At 35.2% G+C, this 20251-nt stretch overlaps 1 protein-coding gene across 7 annotated transcripts in view; it reads left to right on the top strand.

Annotated features, from left to right (window-relative positions):
* Window positions 1-20251, top strand: part of CCDC171 (coiled-coil domain containing 171) — a 358505-nt gene that overhangs the window by 202125 nt on the left and 136129 nt on the right. For all 7 annotated transcript variants that reach the window (XM_079927995.1, XM_079927997.1, XM_079927993.1 and 4 more), the window contains one exon: window positions 2499-2684. In XM_079927995.1, coding sequence (XP_079784121.1) covers window positions 2499-2684 — 186 coding nt within the window. The remainder of the gene's footprint in view (window positions 1-2498; window positions 2685-20251) is intronic.

Below are 20251 nucleotides of genomic sequence, written 5' to 3'. Positions count from 1 at the left end.
AGTACTGATTGTGTCAGCAGAGCTTATAGCCCTGTTAAAATGTATACTGTGACTGAAAGTATAGAAAATGATTAAGCTGTAGTTAGGATGGTTAACTGCTATGGCAAATAAACTTTGGTTGAGTAACTGGCTCGCAGCAAGAGCAAAGAACGTGTTCCAAGAAATGTTTAGTGTGAATTTCTTCCACTGAAGTGTAGAAATAAAAATAGGATTAATTGAAATAATAATTGAAGGAATGATGTATGTAATTTTTATATTTGACATCCAATTATGTAGTATAAAGTTATAAAGTGATGATTTCTAACATTTAATGATCATATTGAACATGTATCAGGCACTGCCCCTAAGCACTTTAAGGTGTTGATTCATTTAGTCCTCTCATATCAATAATAATTCAATAATATTATTATCCATTGTTTGTTTTTTTTTTAACAGATGAGGAAATGTAGGGCGCAGAACAGCTAAGTAACTTGCTGAAAGTCACACAGTTAGTATGTGGAAATGACAGGATTTGAACCTCGGTATTCTGACTCCAAAACGCAAACTTTTAACCACTTCACTAAAGTGGTTAATGTTCATATCCAGCTATGTTAATAAAGGATCATTTTACTAAAAACAGAATAGATGGGAAAATGATGCTGTTTTCCTCTTTAAAAATCAGGGAGTATGCCTGCAACCATCATCTTTCATTTATTTCAGGCAAAGTATACAGGAGGCAAACAAAATAGCTTCTTATAGTTCATCTAAAATTGTAACATAAAGGGACACATCGTGCCCAGCAAAAGTGATTTAGTACCTGCACTGTTTTGGAATATCATGTTCATCTACTGACAGGTGTTCTTTAATAGCTAACTCCCATGATCATCTACTGACAGTTGTACTTTAATAGCTAACTCCCATGATCTTTTTATTGTTTTTGGTTTATTAGCTCCCTACAACTGCTTTCACACACTATCTGTTTCTTGTTCTGCATTGCTGTACTTGTTTGACCCTATTTAGTCACAGAAGAGTGAACAGAATTGTGCCAGTCTCTGGGAGGGATATATGGACAAGAGAAAGGCTAACATTAGCTAAGTTTTTAGGTAAAGGAGAAATTTTGGAAGAGTGGGAAGAAGTCCTGCAAAATGATGGGGATCTTCATTTATGGAGGCCAAGTAGATTGCAAAGAACAGAATGTTCTGATGGCAAGGAGTGGTAATTTAAAACAGAATAACAAGTAAAAGGTAGAAGAAGTACAAAAATACTTGTTCACAAGACCCAGAGAAGTGCTGTGCCATTAGCGAATAGAAGGATGTTAAAAAGTTGACACCTCAAATTCTTTTCAACAATGGGAAAGTTGTCAGTCTTAAATAGATTTATATAAACTTAGTGTGATTAAGAGACCTGCATGGTTTCCTTTAGTTTTCCACATATATTTCTCAGGTTACCTACCATTTGTGAAACATTTCTGTTCTTTGTACCTCAAGATCAAGGTGTCTCTTGCCATTCGTTGTAACTAATTTTTGTTTGTTTAAGAGTTTTGCACAGGAGATAATACAAGTATGTCCTGTACTGGATTCCATACCCCTTAAGAGATGGCCCCTCTCTAGAACTGTCAGTTATTCCAGAGCAGATGCAGTCATGATATTGTAAAAGTTGTGCAGAGTTTTATTGGCAGGTATTTATATATGAATAGATATTCTTTTATTCAGCAAATACCTACTGAGAAGCTACTGAATGCCAGGCACTCCTCTGTGTGATGGGTGAGCAAGCTGAAGGAGGTCTCTGCCCTGTGGAGCTCACATCCTTAAATGTGTGGTTGGTGGAAGGGTGCGGACAGGCAGTAAAAAAGTGAACAACTATCTAAGGTGAATTTAGATAATGATAATGGCTGTGAAGAAAATACAAGAAGATGGCAATAGCGTGAGTGGTGGTGGGAGTGAGAGAGGTATGGTGTGGTAAGGACTCTCCAAGGAGAGGGTAGTTTGACCAGGGAAACCTGAATGGTAACATACACTGAACACAGACTTTCAGGTAATCCTTTAAAAGCATTTGAACTTGTTAAAAGCTTTAATTCCCACATCGTTATCTTTATAAAAAGTGTTCATGTATCAATATTTAAACCGAGCGTTATGGATTTACTTAGAATATGAATATTTCCTGAGATTTTATTTGACTAAAAATTATAACTTTGGGAGTATAGCTGTTGTGCTTTAAAAATCAGAGTGATGTGGGACTTCCCTGGTGGTCCAGTGGTTAAGCCTCCACGCTTCTACTACAGGGGGCATGGGTTCGATCCTTGGTTGGGGAACTGCATGGCACGGCCAAAAAAAAAAAAAAAAATCAGAGTGATGTTTTTTATCTTGACTTAGGAAATTAAGAAAAATGAATTGTACTTTTGTCATCTATCAGATATTTAGAAATGCTTGTATTCTCTTTATGTTAGCAAATAGAGTTCTGAAGATTAAATGATACAACAATACAGTTAGCTTATAATTGAAATTTTTTTCTTTGTTCAGAAATTGATCACCCATGAGAAGTTTGCAAGTGCATGTGAAGAATTGAATAATGCATTACTACGGGAACAGCAGGCTCAAATGCTATTGAATGAGCAGGCACAGCAACTACAGGAGTTGAATTATAGGCTTGAATTACATTCCAGTGAGGAAGCTGACAAAAACCAAACTCTTGGAGAAGCTGTTAAGGTAGGAAAACATCCCTTGCATAAGGGTTTATTTCTTCCAGGTTTGGGTCTTTGAGGGAATCATGTACATCTCTTGAACAGGGAAGAAATCCCAAGATATGAAATTTTATTCTGTAAGAACTTATAAGGATGGGACTTCCCTGGTGGCGCAGTGGTTAAGAATCAACCTGCCAATGCAGGGGACATACCTAATACAGTAAACAACTCCGAGGTGGTATATAATTTATTATAAAAATAATATATATTTATTCAATACTAATACAAATGCTTAAAATAAAAGTCAAAATTTGTCGACAGCTTACTGTTTGCCAAGCACTGTGCTAAATACTTTCTAAATACTTATATAATCCTCACACAAACTCTATGGGATTATTCTCATTTCATAGAAGAGAAAACTGAGATACAGAGAGGCACATAACTTGCACAACCATTAGTAAGTTACAAATCTAGGGAATCAGATTTTATATCTGCCTTCCTAATCACGACATTAACTATATTACTGATGGACAGCATACATAGGCCAAGCTCTGTGCTGCGGTCTCTACGTGAATTGTTTTGTTTCATTCTTAAACTACCGCTATGAAATTGGTACTATTATTGTTCTCACTCCTTTCGATGAAATTGAGAGAGTTCAGTGGACTTGCTCAGGGTCTCCTCGCCTGTAAATGTTGAAACCGGGATTTAGTTTTTTAAAAAATATATTAAAAATCATTAACCGAAGTTCTTAGGTTAATTAGGTAGATTTAGATTTATTTCAGTTTCCTTTTCTTTATTATTTTTTTCTTTTTTGCCCTTATAAGTAATTCTAAGATAAGCAGCCCTGTAGCTAAATCTTTATACACATATTGCAATTAGTTCCTCAGGATTAATTCCTAGGTAAAGAATTACTAGGTCTATAGCCACATATGTTTTAAAGTGTAAATATTATCAACTGGCCTACAGCAGATTTTTACATTCTCTCCTAAAATGCATGAGAATTTCACTTTTTACCCAAGCTGGCTATTACTATTAAAAATTTTTTTGGCCAATTTGATCAATATATCATTGTTACTTGAATTTTATTTCTTTGATTGCTAGTCAGGTTGATCATTTTTATAATTATATTGGTCACTAGACAACATTTTTATGCTTCATGTCCCATTAATAGGTAAAGTAATTAGCCATACTTTGAAAAAGCATTTAACTCATATTAGAGTCTTTTCTTTTTGAAATAGCTTGTAGTTGAGTTTAGGTATAGTATCTATCAGCAGATAAAAAAGCTGTTCATATTAATTTCTTTAAAATGTCAGTAGCTTAAATATTGTTGTCGGGAGTGGAGAATTGTTTAATTACTATCTCTTAGTTAGAACTAGCAGGTAATTGTTTAATTACTATCTCTTAGTTAGAACTAGCTGGTAATGTGAAAACGCTCTCTTGTGGGCGGCAGCGTGGTTCAGTGGAAAAAGCACTGGCCTTGGAACAAGTATTTTCAAATTCAAATCCCAGTACTGTCACTTGGGCAAATAACCTTTCTGAGCCTCAGTTTCCTCTTCTGCAAAATTAGGCATCATAATACTTAAAGCTACAGAATTTTTATGAGAATTAATTAAGATACTGTTTGAAAAGTAAGTATATGCTTGATGAATATTCTTTTGTGCTTTTCAATAATACTTAAACAAATAGTTTTTTTGTGTGTCCTGTGTATAACTTCTTTTAAAAATAAACTGTATTGCTGCTGCTTCTGTATAAAAATAAAATAAGATCAGGAATAGAATATATGGAAAATACAAAAGAGAAAACAAGTTATTCATAACTTATCTAACAACACCACTGTTTACATTTTGGGGTTTTGGTCTCAGTTCAGTAGTGTCTAAGTAGAAACTAAGATGAAATTTTCTCTGGAAGGAAGCTTGCCTAATTACGTTTCTTCAAGAGCTTCTGCAAGCTAAACTGAACCAAGTAACCGGCCTGTGAATAAAGAGATACATTAATCTTATACTTAGCCACATTGCTAAACTTCTTTGTAAATTCTAATAATACTTTATCTGTACTTTCTAGGGTTTTCTATGTAGACCATCATATTATTTCTTCTGTAGTACTAGTTTTGTTTCTCCTTTCCAAATCTTAATCCTTTAATTTACTTTCCCTTCCTTATTGTAATGGCTAGGATACAATGCTGAAGAGAAGTAGAGACAACAGCCATCCTTATCTTGTTCTCAATCTTAACAAGAATTTTTCTAACATTTCTCCATTAAGAAGGAAGTTTGGTATAGGTTGCTATAAATTGCTATAAGTTGATAATCCTTATCGGGTTAAGGGAGTTATCTTCCTAGATTATGCACAATTTAAAAAAATCATAAATGGATGTTGGATATTATCAATACATTTTTATGCATCTACTGAGATAATCATATGATTTTTCTCTCTTATTCTGTTAGCAAGTTGAAATATATCAGGAATTGGCAAACTATGGCCCATAGCCTGTGTTTATATGGCTTGTGAGCTGATAATTGTTTTTACGTGTTTAAAGGATCATAAACAATGAAAAATCAAACAAAACCAAAGAAGAATAAGCGACAGACTGCATGTGACATACAAAGGCTAAAATATTTCCTCTCTAAAGTTTGCTGACCCTTGAATTATTACATTATTAAGTATCCTAATGTTAAGCCAGCGTTGCATTCCTGAAATAAACCCAACTTGGTTGTGGTGACATTTTTTTAATACTTTGCTGTGCTCAGTTTTTAAATTTTTCACCTATGGCTTTTAAATCTGTGTTCCTAATCGTAATCATCTTGTAATTTATCTCTCTCATACTGTCCTTGTCACTTTTTGGTATCAAGGTTTTGCTATCATGAAAGGACTTCTCACTCCAAACATGTGGAGTAGAAACTGAATAAAATATAACAAATGAATTGTGGGGTATGTAGCCAAGCTTAAAACAAAGTGAGAAAAATGCTCATGTACTAGAAATAAAAAGGATATCTAAAAGCAAATGGTGAGAGGTGGTAAAGTCTAAATGGCTCATTGGGCTGTGCAAATCTATTTGGAGGCTGAAGTTGATAATCATAACATTAGGGAAATCTAGGCTTCAAGCCCTATGGACTAGAAAAGAGCTGCCTGTGTGAACCTTAGGGCCTGGAAGGGCTGCCGTACTATGAAAATGTGGCCTAGAAAGCCCCTACCTACCAGCTACAGGGGATTTGATATTTACTCTGGATACGGAGTAGGAAAAAGTCACAAAGAAATTGGAACCCCAGGCTGTGCTACACGTGGTTGTAGGTTCTTAGTTTATGCTACTTTTATGTCCAAGGATTTAGCTGAGAAATTATCTTCAAAATGGTCCAATCCTTGTAGAACCAGCGTGACCTTTTAGAGGTAAACTTGAAAATATTCAGTGAGGAATGCTTCTGTAGCTCACAGAACACACAAAAGACTTTTATGCAAAATTCAATATTACAAAACATGTAAAGAAATGAGTTGCACATCAATTGAGAACATTTACATCTGAGATGGTAGGAATACTTAAAGTACTGGCAGGTGCTTTAAAAGATACTTGAAGTGTTTTTTAAATGTTCTAATAAGGTATGGGTAGATATAAGACAAGAAGTGAAAATATAATCATTGAAATTAAAAACTCAGTGAACGATTTGAACGTTGGGTAGACATTAGTGAAAAAATACTAGCGAATTGAAAGTTAGCTGAGGAAAAAATATATTAATACATGGCTCAGTGCATTTTGACAAAGGTATACATATGTCTAAGTACCACCAGAGTCAAGATATAGGACATTTTTTTTTATCCTCCAAATTTTCCTTGTACTCCTTTCCACTCAATTCCCTTTTTTTTTTTTTTACACTCTCCCTGCTCTATCCTGGCAGCCACTTATCCAGTATCACTTTAGATTAGATTTGCTTTTACTAGGGTTTCATATAAATGGAATCAGACAATATGTACTATTGGTATCTGACTTCTTTCATTTGGGGTAGCATTTTTGAGATTCATCTATGTTGTTTCTTTATATCGTTGAATAGTATTCCATTACGTGGATATACACCAATTTGTTTATCCATTCACCTGTTGATAGACATTTAGATTGTTTTCATTTAGGGCTATTATGAACAAAGCTGCTAAGAACATTCTTGTACAAATCCCTATGTGGACACGTTTTGACTACTCTTGGGTAATACCTAGGAGTGGAAGTTCTGGGTTGTATGGTAAGAGTACGTTTAAAATTTTAAGAAATTGCCAAAGTCTTTTTCCAAAAGGGCTGCACGATTTTGCATTTCCAATAGCAGTGGAATATGAGTTCCATCGGCTTCGTATCCTGGCGAGTACTTGGCACTGTCAGTCTTTTTAAGTTTATTTGTTCTAGTGGGTGAGTAGTGGTATCTTTTTTGGTTTTATTTTGCATTTCACTGATGACTAATGATGTTAAGCATCTTTTAGTATACTTATTAGTCATTCATATGTCTTCCTTGTGAAATATATGTTCCAGTCATTTGATATTTTAAACTTTGGGTTGTTTGTTTTCTTATTCCGTTGCAAGAATTCTTTCTATTTTCTGTGTACAAGTCTTCTGTCAGGTGTGTATTGAGAATATTATCTTCCATTCTATGATTTGCCTTTTCATTTTCTTAACAGTATCTTTCAAGTAGAAGTTTTAAATTTTGAAGAGTTTTAAATGTTACGGTTCATTTTTATCTTTTACATAAGAAATGTTTGCCTACTCTGATGCAGAAAGATTTTTGCCTGTGTTTTCCTTTAGCAGATTTATTTTTTAAGGTCTGTGATTCATTTTGAGTTAATTTTTATATATGGTTTGATGTAAGGGTTGAATAGATGTTGAGTTGTTCCAGTGCTACTTGTTGAAAAGATGATCCTTTCTCTCTACAGTTACCTTGACCCCTATATTGAAAATCACTGTGTGTGTTTACTTATTTACTTTTGGACTTTATTTCTGTTTCAGGCATCTGTATGTCTGTCTTTATGCAAATTCTATATTGTTTAATTTACTGTGCCTTCATAGGAAGTCTTATAGTTCATATCGTTGAGGTGCTGTAAGTTTTGCACTTTTTTTTTTCCAAAAATTGTTTTGGCAGTTTAAGTCCATTGAATTTCCATACAAATTTTAGAAGAAGCTTGTCAGTTTTGTGTAAAACATCAAATTTATTGGTATAAAGTTGCTTATAATACTTCATTCTTACCCTTTTTTTCCTTTTTTTTTTCTTTTTGGCCATGCTGCACGGCTTGTGGGATCTTAATTCCCCAACCAGGGATTGAACCTGCACCCTCAGCAGTGAAAGCACACAGTCCTAACCACTGGACCGCCAGTGAATTTCCTCATTATTATCCTTTTAATGTTTGTAGGATCTGTTGTGTTAATCTCTCATTTATTTCTAAACTGGTAATTTGTGATCTTTCTTTCTCTCTTTTTTTCCTCTAGTTAGAGGTTTATCAGTTTTGTTGTTCATTTCAAAGAACACATTTTGGCTTTGTTAACTTACACTATTGTTTGTTTTCTATGATACTTGTTTCTGTTCTTATTTTTATTATTTCCATTCTTATGTATACTTTGGGTTAGGTTATCTCTTCTTTTTCTAGCTATTAAGGGGTAAATTTATTAGGTCAGAGATCAGCAAAGTATCACCCAGGGTCAAATCTAGCCCACCATCTGTATATAAAGTTTTATTGGAATGCTGCCATGCCCATTTATTTACATATTGTCTATAGCTGCTTTTGTCTTACAGTCTTTGAGTTGAAACAGAGACCATATGGCCTGCAGTGCCTAAAATATTTACTACCTAGCCCTTTAGAGGTATTGAGTATTTTTCAGAACTTAAAAAAAAAAACCTCTGCTATTGGCTAATGAGGTATTCCTCTTTGTTTTATTTTTTAGGTGTTGCTCTAGTGTTTATAATATGCTTCCTTCACCTAGCACAATCTGTCTTCAAATGATATTATACCACTTTATGTATGACCTAAGAATCTTATAGCATTATACTTTTATTTCTCCTCTCCTTTTCTCTTCATTGTTGTTGTCATAGATTTTACTTTTACATATGTTATAAATCTCTCAATTCATGTTATTATTTTTGCTTTAAATAGATTAAAATAAATTTATTTATTTATTTATTTTTGGCTGCTTTGGGTCTTTGTTGCTGCACACAGGCTTTCTCTAGTTGTGGCGAGCGGGGGCTACTCTTCGTTGCGGTGTGTGGGCTTCTCATTGTGGTGGCTTCCCTTGTTGTGGAGCACAGGCTCTAGGCATGTGAGCTTCAGTAGTTGTGGCACACGGGCTCAGTAGTTGTGGCTCACAGGCTCAGTAGTTGTGGCTCGCGGGCTCTAGAGAACGGGCTCAGAAGTTGTGGCGCACGGGCTTAGTTGCTATGCGGCATGTGAGATCTTCCTGGACCAGGGCTCAACTCCATGTCCACTGCATCAGCAGGTGGATTCTTAACCTCTGCGCCACCAGGGAAGTCCCTAAATGGTAGATTTTTAAAGAAATTAAAATAAGCAAACAATTGTCTTTCATCAATGCCCACATATTTACCATATTTGAACCATATTTACTTTTTATGACTTATATTTTCATCTAGTATCATTTTCCTTCTGCTTCAAGAACTTCCTTTAACATTTTGTGTAGTACATGTCTTTATTTCTGGGAAGTATTCAGTACTTTACCTTATGGGTTATCACGCTCTGAGAACCACTGGTGTAAAGTTCTTGAGAAGACCTGGGAAAGATAAGAGCCAGAGTACAAGTGGAGGGCTGGCTTTAGATAGAAGGGACACCTCCTTATTATATATGTAGAAAAAGGGATGGTTAGATGAGGGCAGTTATTAGTAAACTTTCTCACTGATGCTTCTTTCTTTGTGAAGGAGGCAAACTCATACGCTTTGAATATGGAGGGAATTTGGAGGAGGAAGGCAGTTGGAGAGTAGAGTAGATTTGAAATAGTCATTGTAGAGGGTAGGGAGACCAAGTCAACCATAGAAATATGACCAATGTGCCAGTAGAAATATAATTGGAGGGCCCCTTTGAGACTGATCATTATGGTTAAATAGTAAATATGAAAGCGTATTTGTTTGATATCAGAGAGCAGGCTACCTGAATCAGTGCTTTTGGAGGCAGAACAAGTTATGGGATAATAAGGTTCAGAGTTTGAGTATGGAATGGGGTTAAGTAGAGGCCATGAAGAGGCCAAGGAAATGGAGACGTCATATTTTTAGATGTGTTGCCCATATTATCTTTCGGGTTACCCAGATTGATGGAGTAGGTATTGAAGTGAGACAAAAGCTATGAACCTGTTACATGTAGCTGAGAATCAGCATAAGCGTATTTTTAGTGAGCAGTATTTCCAATAGATGTAACTGAGTCTAGTGTCTGGAGCTACACTAACATGGTAGCCACTAGCCACATGTGGCTAATTAAATTAATTAAAATTAAAAATTCAGTTCCTCAGTCACACTATCTATATTTCAAGTGTGCAGTAGCCCCATGTGGCTAGTGACTGCCGTATTCGCAGCACAGATATAGAAAATACCTGTCATCACAGAAAGTTCTATTGGACAGAGCTGGTGTAGAGGACAGGTGCATCTAAGCCTTTAGCAGACCCTTTAGGCATGGAAATCGAAACTTAACTGTAATATTCTTTCCATTAGGCAGAAACCTTTTAGAGCCAAAGGGCTTAGGAGAGACAAGCTCTTCCTATTGCTGATCTTGAATGAATAGAACTAGTTTAATAGTTATAAAGTTCTCTAAGAACTCTTAACTCAGTGAAGGGGACGTACTTTGAAGGCAGGAACTATAATTAGTTAGATATAGCACATCTCTCTATTGTTGGGACTATAGACAAATGAATATGGAAACGTCGTATGGAAAAAAGTAGAACAAGTTAAAGATTTGTTTATTTTTATTTTTTCCCCATTCCCCTAATCTGTTTCTGAGATATTTTATATTGTTGACCTGGTCGATAGTACCTTTAGTGCTACTATACTTCTGAGGCAGTTTTGTTAGGCAACATTTCTTTATTTAATATGGGTAGTTTGTAAAACAACAAAAGCTATGCATCTAATGTATTTTTTTTCTTGACCTAAAGTAAGTTTGTGTTTAAATTTAGTAACTACTTAAACTAAGCATTTTATCTGGGATCCTGCCTTTCATATTTTTATGTTTAATAGAACTCAGCTTCTATTTAATGGTAGACACTCTATATTAATGGAGTAGGTGAAAAACTGAAATAAAGTGTTACTTTAATGAGAGAGTGAACCTGTGGATAAAATACTTGCAGGAGCTAATACAGAAATGTGTACCTTAAAATGGGTTGCTGCTGTGACAATACCTAAAAGTATGAGGCACTGGCATAGAGATGAGGTGGTTTGTGGTGAGGAAATTGATATCAGAGGTGTAAAGGTAGAAATTCATATTAAGCTGTGGCAACATTTGATAAAACTGTACTTGTGATAATTTAGGAAGAAAACTTCCCCTATAGTTGTAGGGGAAGTGGTTCAAAAGAATTAATGGTATGTGTTGGCTTTGACATTCTGCTTTGAACAAGCTATTACAAGAAAGAAAGGAACTCAGGAAAGAATTAGTTGTCTTATGAGCATAAATAAAAGGGAAGAGAGAGTGAGTCTAGAAATCTGGGGCCTAGAAGGAGCTGATTATGACTAAGTCCCTTGGCAAAGAACAAATTAGGGGTATGGCTTTCTTATTCTAACCTGCTATCTTAGATGGCCTCAAGATAACAACCATTAAGTTCAAGTATACACACTATACCTGTGTGCACAAATGGCTATGTGGAAACAGGAAAACCAGTAGTGAGGATAATCTCCAAGAAAGAATCTTGTATTTATTGGCACATGGCACTGACTGGAATCAAACAAATTAAAAGCCTACCAACTTTTGTGTTGCCAAGAAATCACAAATCTGGACTAAAATAACCTTATACTGTTTAAGTCTTAAACAGTAAGCCTTAAACGGTCTGTTCATTTATCATTTTAATTGATGCTCAGAATTCCATACTGTAAATAATTCATCATTTATTTAGTTATTTGTCTACTGATGGGCATTAGATTTGTGTCATTTTTTAAGGTATTATAGGTTTGAGTAAGGAGACTGAATTCCTGACAGGGCCAAGGTAGATCTAGTTCTGGTGCATACCCGAAACTCAATAACTTTTTATTGAATTTAGTCAAACAATAGAGTTACTGTTTGCACTTGCGTATACAGTGGAATAATTGGTCAGGATAATTAAATTTTAGAGGAGGGACATGTAATTTGCAGTTTCAATGAATGGAAGGCCTTGGGAATGCCATGGTATTGACATTTGTGGTATTCCTTTTGGCACTTGAGGTATTCCTTAGGAAAGGGATAATTTTCCTAGTGTTAACCAGTTCTATTAGTAACAGAGAAATATTGAAAAACAAGACATCTGAAATAGCCCATTTATCTCCCCAAATAATTTTTTTTTTTTTTTTGTGGTACATGAGCCTCTCACTGTTGTGGCCTCTCCCATTGCGGAGCACAGGCTCCGGACGCGCAGGCTCAGCGGCCATGGCTCATGGGCACAGCAGCTCCGCAGCATGTGGGATCTTCCCGGACTGGGACACAAACCTGTGTCCCCTGCATCGACAGGTGGACTCTCAACCACTGCGCCACCAGGGAAACCCCTCCCCAAATAATTTTGATACATGTAGCTGGTACCAACCTGGGACTAGACTCATCTTCTGAAAATCCATTCCATGGCCCCATAGTGAATTGGTTTCTCCTAGTTGGCCTACAAATTGTAATTTGATGATGTATTTCTTTGACTGAGTGTATAGTTGATGTTTGCATAATATGTTAAAAGCATAATAGACCATAGGCTCATAGATAATATGCTGATGGGGTAATTAGACTCCTATAAATAAAAATTTAGGAAATGATAGTAATTTATGAACTGATAGCAAGCAAGGGGAAGGATACAGAAACAGAATGACATAATTACTTTTCTGAGACGACATTGCTTATATGAAAAGAGATTTTTAAATTTTGCTTTCTCTCTAGTAAGTTTGACATTAAAAATGACTTCCCTGGTGGCGCAGTGGTTGAGAATCTGCCTGCCAATGCAGGGGATACGGGTTCGAGCCCTGGTCTGGGAAGATCCCACATGCCGCGGAGCAGCTGGGCCCGTGAGCCACAACTACTGAGCCTGCGCGTCTGGAGCCTGTGCTCTGCAACAAGAGAGGCCACGATAGTGAGAGGCCCGCGCACCGCGATGAAGAGTGGCCCCCGCTCGCCGCAACTAGAGAAAGCCCTCGCACAGAAACAAAGATCCAACACGGCTAAAAATAAATAAATAAATTAATTAATTAATAAAAAAAATGACTGATTCACTTAGGATTAGAACAAAGCTATAGCTATTGTTGTTCCTTAATTTTTCTTGGGAAAAGTTAGCTATCTTAAATTCTTATAACTTTCAATTACATTGGAAACACACTAGATGTGTTTATTATTTATAGAAAAATTTAACATATTTTTATATTTATAGGATTATTTAATAAAGCAAATAATCTTCCTGTAGCATTTAAAAAATCACCTCCTGATTTATATTTCTTAAAAAATAAGTTCTGATAATCTAATTAATTGATACATATATTTGAGCCTTTATTGTGGAAAGCACAATACTTAGCTTTGTGGAGAATATGTTGAATTTAATTGAAAAAAATTTCCTACATCCTAATGATTGGTGATAGAACTGAAATGACAATGGATGAGAACTTCTGAAACTCTTTTACAAAATCTTAAGCTCTCTGGAACTGTCACAATCTTGTAATTTTGTCCATGCAAAATGCTAGACATTGGTTGAGAGAGAATGACTTACGGGAGAAAAATAAAGATTTATTCACAGCAAGTCTCCCAAATACTAGTTCCTTTGTCTAACTCTGACCCAAGTCCTTGATCATAAGTTCTTGTTGGTTGTCATTTTCTGTCCTCTGCTAACTTCTGCTATCCTGTTTTTCCTCTCCCAGAGCTGTATCCGCCTCACAGGGTCTTAGGGCTTGTGCCTCTTCCTCGCTCCCTGTCATCCCTCACCTTCTTGCAGCTGCTTTGGCTTTTTCTTGCTCATGTCTCTATTTTAATAGAAAATGAACGCTGTACTTTATTATTTTCCATTCTCAAAACTTAATTATGCTTACACTATGGATAAGAAAGAAGAAAAAAAGGTATGTTTTTCAGATTTCACATGGAATAATTTGCAGAGATATTTTGGAGTTGGAGTAATTGTGGCAAAGTCCACATTTTGTGAATATTTACCTTCTTTTTATTTGAGTATCCTAACCTTTGTATTATTATTGTTTTTTTATTTTTAATGCATGTATAACCAGTTTATTGAGAAGCCTTAATTTTTCAGGGGTATGAGTGTGCAGCAGTTTTTAAAAAATTAATTAACTTATTTATTTATTTTTGGCTGCGTTGGGTCTTTGTTGCTGCGCATGGGCTTTCTCTAGTTGCGGTGAGTGGTGGCTACTCTTCATTGCAGTGCGCAGGCTTCTCATTGCAGTGGCCTCTCTTGTTGTGGAGCACGGGCTCTAGGAGTGTGGCTCAGTAGTTGTGGCTCGTGGGCTTAGTTGCTCCGCGGCATGTGGGATTTTCCTGGACCAGGGCTCGAACCCATGTCCCCTGCATTGGCAGGAGAATTCTTAACCACTGCACCACCAGGGAGGTCCTATATTATTAATAACATTATTTGCCATACTCTGAGGTTATAGAATGTGAATGTTGCAATGAAGTCATATTTTGAATAAATAACCATATTTTCTCTAGTAATCTTTTAAACAAAAGAGCCCTCAAGTTCATTTACTTTTAAAAATTTAAACATTATTTAGTTGATGAATCCTGATTATAATAATAATTAACATCTATCATATTACCCATTTTCATAAAGTAGGATTATTAACATCATTACTTAATTTAAAAGTCTTATTTTTTACTTTAATCCCATATTTTTTTTATCGTCCTAATGACTTACACCATTGAGACCTATAGGGTAGTCAATTATATTTCAAGGTCAGAGAAAAAAGAACTAAGAAAACAACAGCTCTCAGATAATTTTTTAAAAAATAATAATTTAACAGAGAAGATTCAAGCTAGAAGCTAGAAGATTTACAAAAAAAGGTTTTTCCATTTTTGTAAGACTGAACACAACAGAAAAATATGTAAAAAATGCATCTCTTTTAAATTTATTATGACATTTTCCTTTTTTCAAAGTACAAGTACTCATATGTAATTTTAATGTACTTTTTTCCATGTTTAAGTTTGTCCTCAATGAATTATAATTTGAGATTAGGGTTATGTTTCTTAATCGAGTGCTAACTTTTGCTTAGATTATATTTTAAATATTACTTAAAATATTTTGAATCATGCAGTTCAACTTTGTATAAAATTTTTTTATAAACGTTATCTTAGTTTACTTTTTCTGATTAAATATGTTCTCAGAAAGAAAAACTTTCAAAACACAGAAGAAACAGAGATAATTTGTATGTAATCCCGTCATCAACCATATATAACCATTAAGAATATTTTGGCAAATAAAACTGGAAGTGTGCTGTACATACAGTTTTATATTTTGTTTTTGGGGGCAGAGTGACAGTGTTTACACTTACATCATACAAGCAGGTATTGGAATATAGATTGTAGTCAGGCAAAAGTGGAAACAGAGAGACCAGTTAGAGACTAACAGTATAATCTAGACCAGAGATGATGGTGGTTTAGAATGGGTTGATAGGAGTAAAGAGTGGTGAGATTCTGGATTTATTTGCATTTTGAAAATAAAACTTACAGAATTTCTAATGATTTAGATGTGAAGTATGAAAGAGGTGAATCAAGGACGAACTTCAGCAACTGGGTGAATGGGATTGACATTTAAGATGATTTTAAAATGTTATATTTAAAAATAAAATGGCTTTTTTTTTTTTTTTTGGCCGTGCCATGCGGCATGTGGGATCTTAGTTCTCTACTAGGGATCGAACCCCTGCAGTGGGAGCACGGAGACCTAACCACTGGACCACCAGGGAATTTCCTAAAACATTGTTTTAATGAGCCATATAATATTCCATCACATGAATGTGCTGAAATGTATTTAACTATTTTCCTGTTGTTGGATATTCAGATTGTGTCCGTTTTTCACTATTAAAAATTAAGATGAACATCTTACACTTAAGTGTTTGATCATAGAGCTGATTATATTCTCAAGGTAGAGCTCAAGAAGTAGATTTATTGGGTCAAAAGATATAGATACTTTAAAGTGGTGTGTATGTCTTTAAAAATATTTATTTATTTATTTATTTATTTATTTGGCTGCATTGGGTCTTCGTTGCAGCACATGGGCTTCTCTCTAGTTGTGGCATGTGGGTTTGACCTTTTCTACTTGTGGTGTGGGCTCCAGAGCGCGTAGGCTCTGTAGTTTGCAGCACGTGGGCTCTCTAGTTGAGGCGCATGAGCTCAGTAGTTGTGACACGCGGGTTTAGTTGCGCAGCGGCATGTGGGATCTTAATTCCCTGACCAGGGATCGAGCATGTGTCCCCTGCATTGGAAGGCATACTCTACCACTGGCCCACCAGGGAAGTCCCAGACTTCCTGGGAAGGTGTGTATGTCTTTAAAGCTGTGAATATTTTTTCAGAACCTGTGTTTACTTCAGGTGTATACATGTGCAGGGGGAGTATAAGAGCACCTGCTTGACTCCATTCTCATCAGCTTTAGGTATCATTACGTATTGTCCAGAAAACACCAGTAACAACAAATCAAAACTAGGAAGCTTTGCCGGTTTGGCAGATAAGGAAAGGTATACTGTTTTATTTTGCACCGAGCGTAAAAAGGAACAACGAATTCCCCCCACACAGATGTTTTTTATTCACATAATTTTATGTAAAGTTAGTTTGCTATTTGTAGTGTAGTTTTAGAAAAGAGGAAGAACTAACATTTCTGAGCATATACTTCAGTTAGACACATTGTAAGGCACTTCATATTATTTTAACAGTTATAACATGTTAGAAATAAGTATTATTGTTTATTTTTATATATGAAGAAACAAAAATATCTGCAGAGGACTTGGGAATATATATGATGAAGTTGCTTTATGTAAAGGAAAATACATTTGTTAATATTGCTTAAAAGGCTTCTCTTTGGGACCTTAATAGGTTTAAAGACTGTTGCTGTTGAAAGATTGTAATATTAATTTGTCACAGCAGGAAATTTTCATATATTTAAGAAAAATAAAATGCTTCACACCTATTTAAAGGGAAAGTTGATAAGTGCTATGTTTTCTTTGTGTATTGTAAGAATATTTCCATGACAGAGTAAAAAAGTATTTGCCTTTTCACAAATTCATTCTTAGGTTAATTTTAGGACAGATATTATTACTTCTACACTTGAAAATATGCATATTCCTATCACCTGTCGTATGTTGCCCACTTAAGGAAAACTCAATAGTGATGAATCTGATTTAACCTTATCAAACCTTTTAATAATATTCTGAATTAAGCTACATGGTAGAGAAAATTTTTTCTTGAGCTTTACAAGAAGAAATTGTACAGTTTATTTTCAAAATTCCCATTTTAGTAGATAAAAAGTAACATATTGGCTTTTCCATAATATCCATATATATTATACCTATATACATGCATATATACATGTATATATACATATACTCAGTTATATGTATATACATACACATACTATACAATTATATACTTTATAAAAATAAATTACATATATTTCATGTATGTGTAAATTACATTATGTATACTAATATAGTCATATATTTCATTATATATAAATTATATGTATTATACAGATATAAAATACAATTTATAACAGTATAATTTTATATATAATTATATATTTCTACTTCTATATTGTCTATGTAAATATATAAGCTATACATTATGTATATCTGAATATATTTAGGAATGCATATTGTTAGAAACCTATTCTATGACATGTTTTGGGTGTGGTCTTTGTCGTTTGCATGTTAAGTCTTTTGTTGGCTCTTTGCCCTTTGGTCACTTCCAACAGTTGATGGTATGCTGCCCCCGGGTGGTGGCAAGTGCTTTGCTTCACTTACGGTCTGAATTTACAAAGCCTGTGCTTTAGTAAGATCCAGATTTCACAGATTTTCTTTCTTTGCAATTAAGAAAAATTTTTTATAAAAATTGCTGATCGGAGAAAGTTCATGAAGGGAGCTGGCTGATTTCTATTGTATAAACTCTTTTAAGGAACGAATATCTGTGTACAATTAGATATCTTTCTTACTAATTCTTTACTATTTATCCCTAGACTCATCATCGCACCTTGACTGGAATGGTGAATTCTAATTTACTCTGACAGCCTCTAGTGGCCAAATCATTGTCTGAGTCCTATCATACCTCACAGTACTATTATGAGATAGTCATTACATGCATGGCTTTGAGACTTTAGGCCAGTCTGCTGTTAAAATGTTTCCTTTCCTCCTGGGTTCTCAGACTTGGATGGTAGTAATCCATTTACTATACTTCGAGAAAAGTTGGAGGAATTTGCTTTTTCTCTTTTTTTGTCTTACTCTCTCAAGTTTCTCCTCTCATGGCATGGAAGCAGGAAACAGAATCACCCCAGCTTTTCTTCTTCCATCTATGACTGAATCTCAGATGAGAATACTTTTCTAGTTCACAGTGTTAGAAATAAAACCTATTGATCTGCCTCACGTTTGCGGAATTCATATTGCAACAGGCTTCCGCCTTAAAAACATCAATCCCATAATTGGTAACTGGAAGTACAGACAAGGAGTAGATGAAACCAGGCAATGGGGGCATCAGTCATCCTAGCATTAGCTCAGAGAATGTTTCTTTGATGTAGGCAAAGTGGGAATGTGGTTCTCACACCTGTGGATTCTCATGAGGATTTTGAGTCATGCTAAAAATATAACTCCTATGGATTAGATGCTTTATACACATTTTCTGTAATCCTTGCAATTACCTGGAAAGTTAACATAAAAGAGCATAATAAATTATGGATATATAATGAATTAAGGATCTGAGTTATTAATAAATTTTCCCAGAGTCACATATTTGTAGATTTTGGAGTCAGAATTTGAACTCAGGATCTGCCTAACTTCATAGCCTATTCTATTTCCAATACAGCATTTTCTTTCAGAGTTTGGGGAATTTTATTTTCTCTCTATGAGAGAGTTTTTTAAAAAGAAAATTGGTTAAAGTAGCAAGAAATGGAAATTGGAATAATTCTAGAAGTGTCTTAATCTACAGCTATTTAGCTTTCAAATGCTTTTCTTCAACTGAGTGTTTATAATTTAGACTATTTGAAGTTCAGTTCAGTACCAGTGGTAGGAGAGTACCAAAATGAGGTAGATGGTAAGCCTCGGAGGATTAACATTTCTACCTTGTGCAATAATACTCGATAGACACTTCAGAATTCATTCTCATTTCCTCCTGTTTTTTTCCCTCTTTTCTCTTTCTGGAACACTTACTAGTCTGTCAGAAGTCAAAAATCGTGGCTTGATCTCTGTGGTTCTTATAATTTCTCTTCTATTTTCTGTCTTTGCATTTTAGATTCTGGTAAAGTCTATAAATTTCTCTTAATTTTTCTATTTAAATATTTTATGTTGGTATCATATTTTTAATTTCTAAGAATTGATTTTAATTCTCTGGTTCTCTTTTCATAACATCCTTTTAAAAAGAGAGTTTCTAAAAAAAAAAGATAGTTTCTGTATCTTCTTAAATTGTGGTTTTTTATTGTGAGTTTTAATAGACAATAAACAATTATTTAAGTTCTCATTCTCCTGAGGTCTATATATATATTTTTTCTGTTTGTTTCTGTTGCTCCCTTTCTTTCATGTTGAAGGTGTGGAAGATTGCATTTTGCCAAATGGTCACAGCAGTATTTCTGGTCCCACAAATGCTTCCAGAACCTTGCTGCTCTCATATCAAGAAGTGAGGTCTATTTCCCTCTCTCTGAAATTGGATAGGCCTTTTGACTGCCGCTATAAGTAGAACAAGGACAAAGTGACACTGCAGGACTTGTAGGACCAGGTCATAGGAGGCAGCATGGCTTTGGCCCGTTCATTCTCTTGCTCTCACTCTCGTCTTTCTCTGGAGTCTCTCTCAGTGTTCTGTGTTGGAATCTGGCCATCATTCTCTGAGGAGACCCAGGTCACGTGGTGAGCTACATAGGGCTCTTTTCAGCTAATGGCCCCAGCCAAGGTCTCTTGCAGCCAGGCAGCATCAACTGCCAGACATGTGCGAATGAGCCTTCAGATGATTTCACACTACAGCCTTCTGCTGAGACCCCATTTATCAGGGAGCGGAGACGAGCAGTCCCTGCTGTGCCCTATTGTATTTCCTGTTCCCGGAATGCATGAGCCTAATAAATAGTTGTTTTACACCACTGCATTATGGAGTAATTTGTTATGTAGCCCTAGTAACTGGAACCTGGGCTTTCCTCAAATTTATGGTAAAGATTTGTTTTGTCATTCACACTTACAAATGAAGAAAAATAAAAGCTAATCAGGTGCTCTTTGTACAGAGACAAGTCTTGGTGGCTGGTTGGCTTTC

The sequence above is a fragment of the Stenella coeruleoalba genome, assembly GCF_951394435.1.
Source record: "Stenella coeruleoalba genome assembly, chromosome: 7".
In the NCBI taxonomy this organism is placed as follows: domain Eukaryota; kingdom Metazoa; phylum Chordata; class Mammalia; order Artiodactyla; family Delphinidae; genus Stenella; species Stenella coeruleoalba.
Note: the sequence above shows the minus strand (reverse complement) of the source record. Positions and strands in the feature narration are given on the sequence as shown.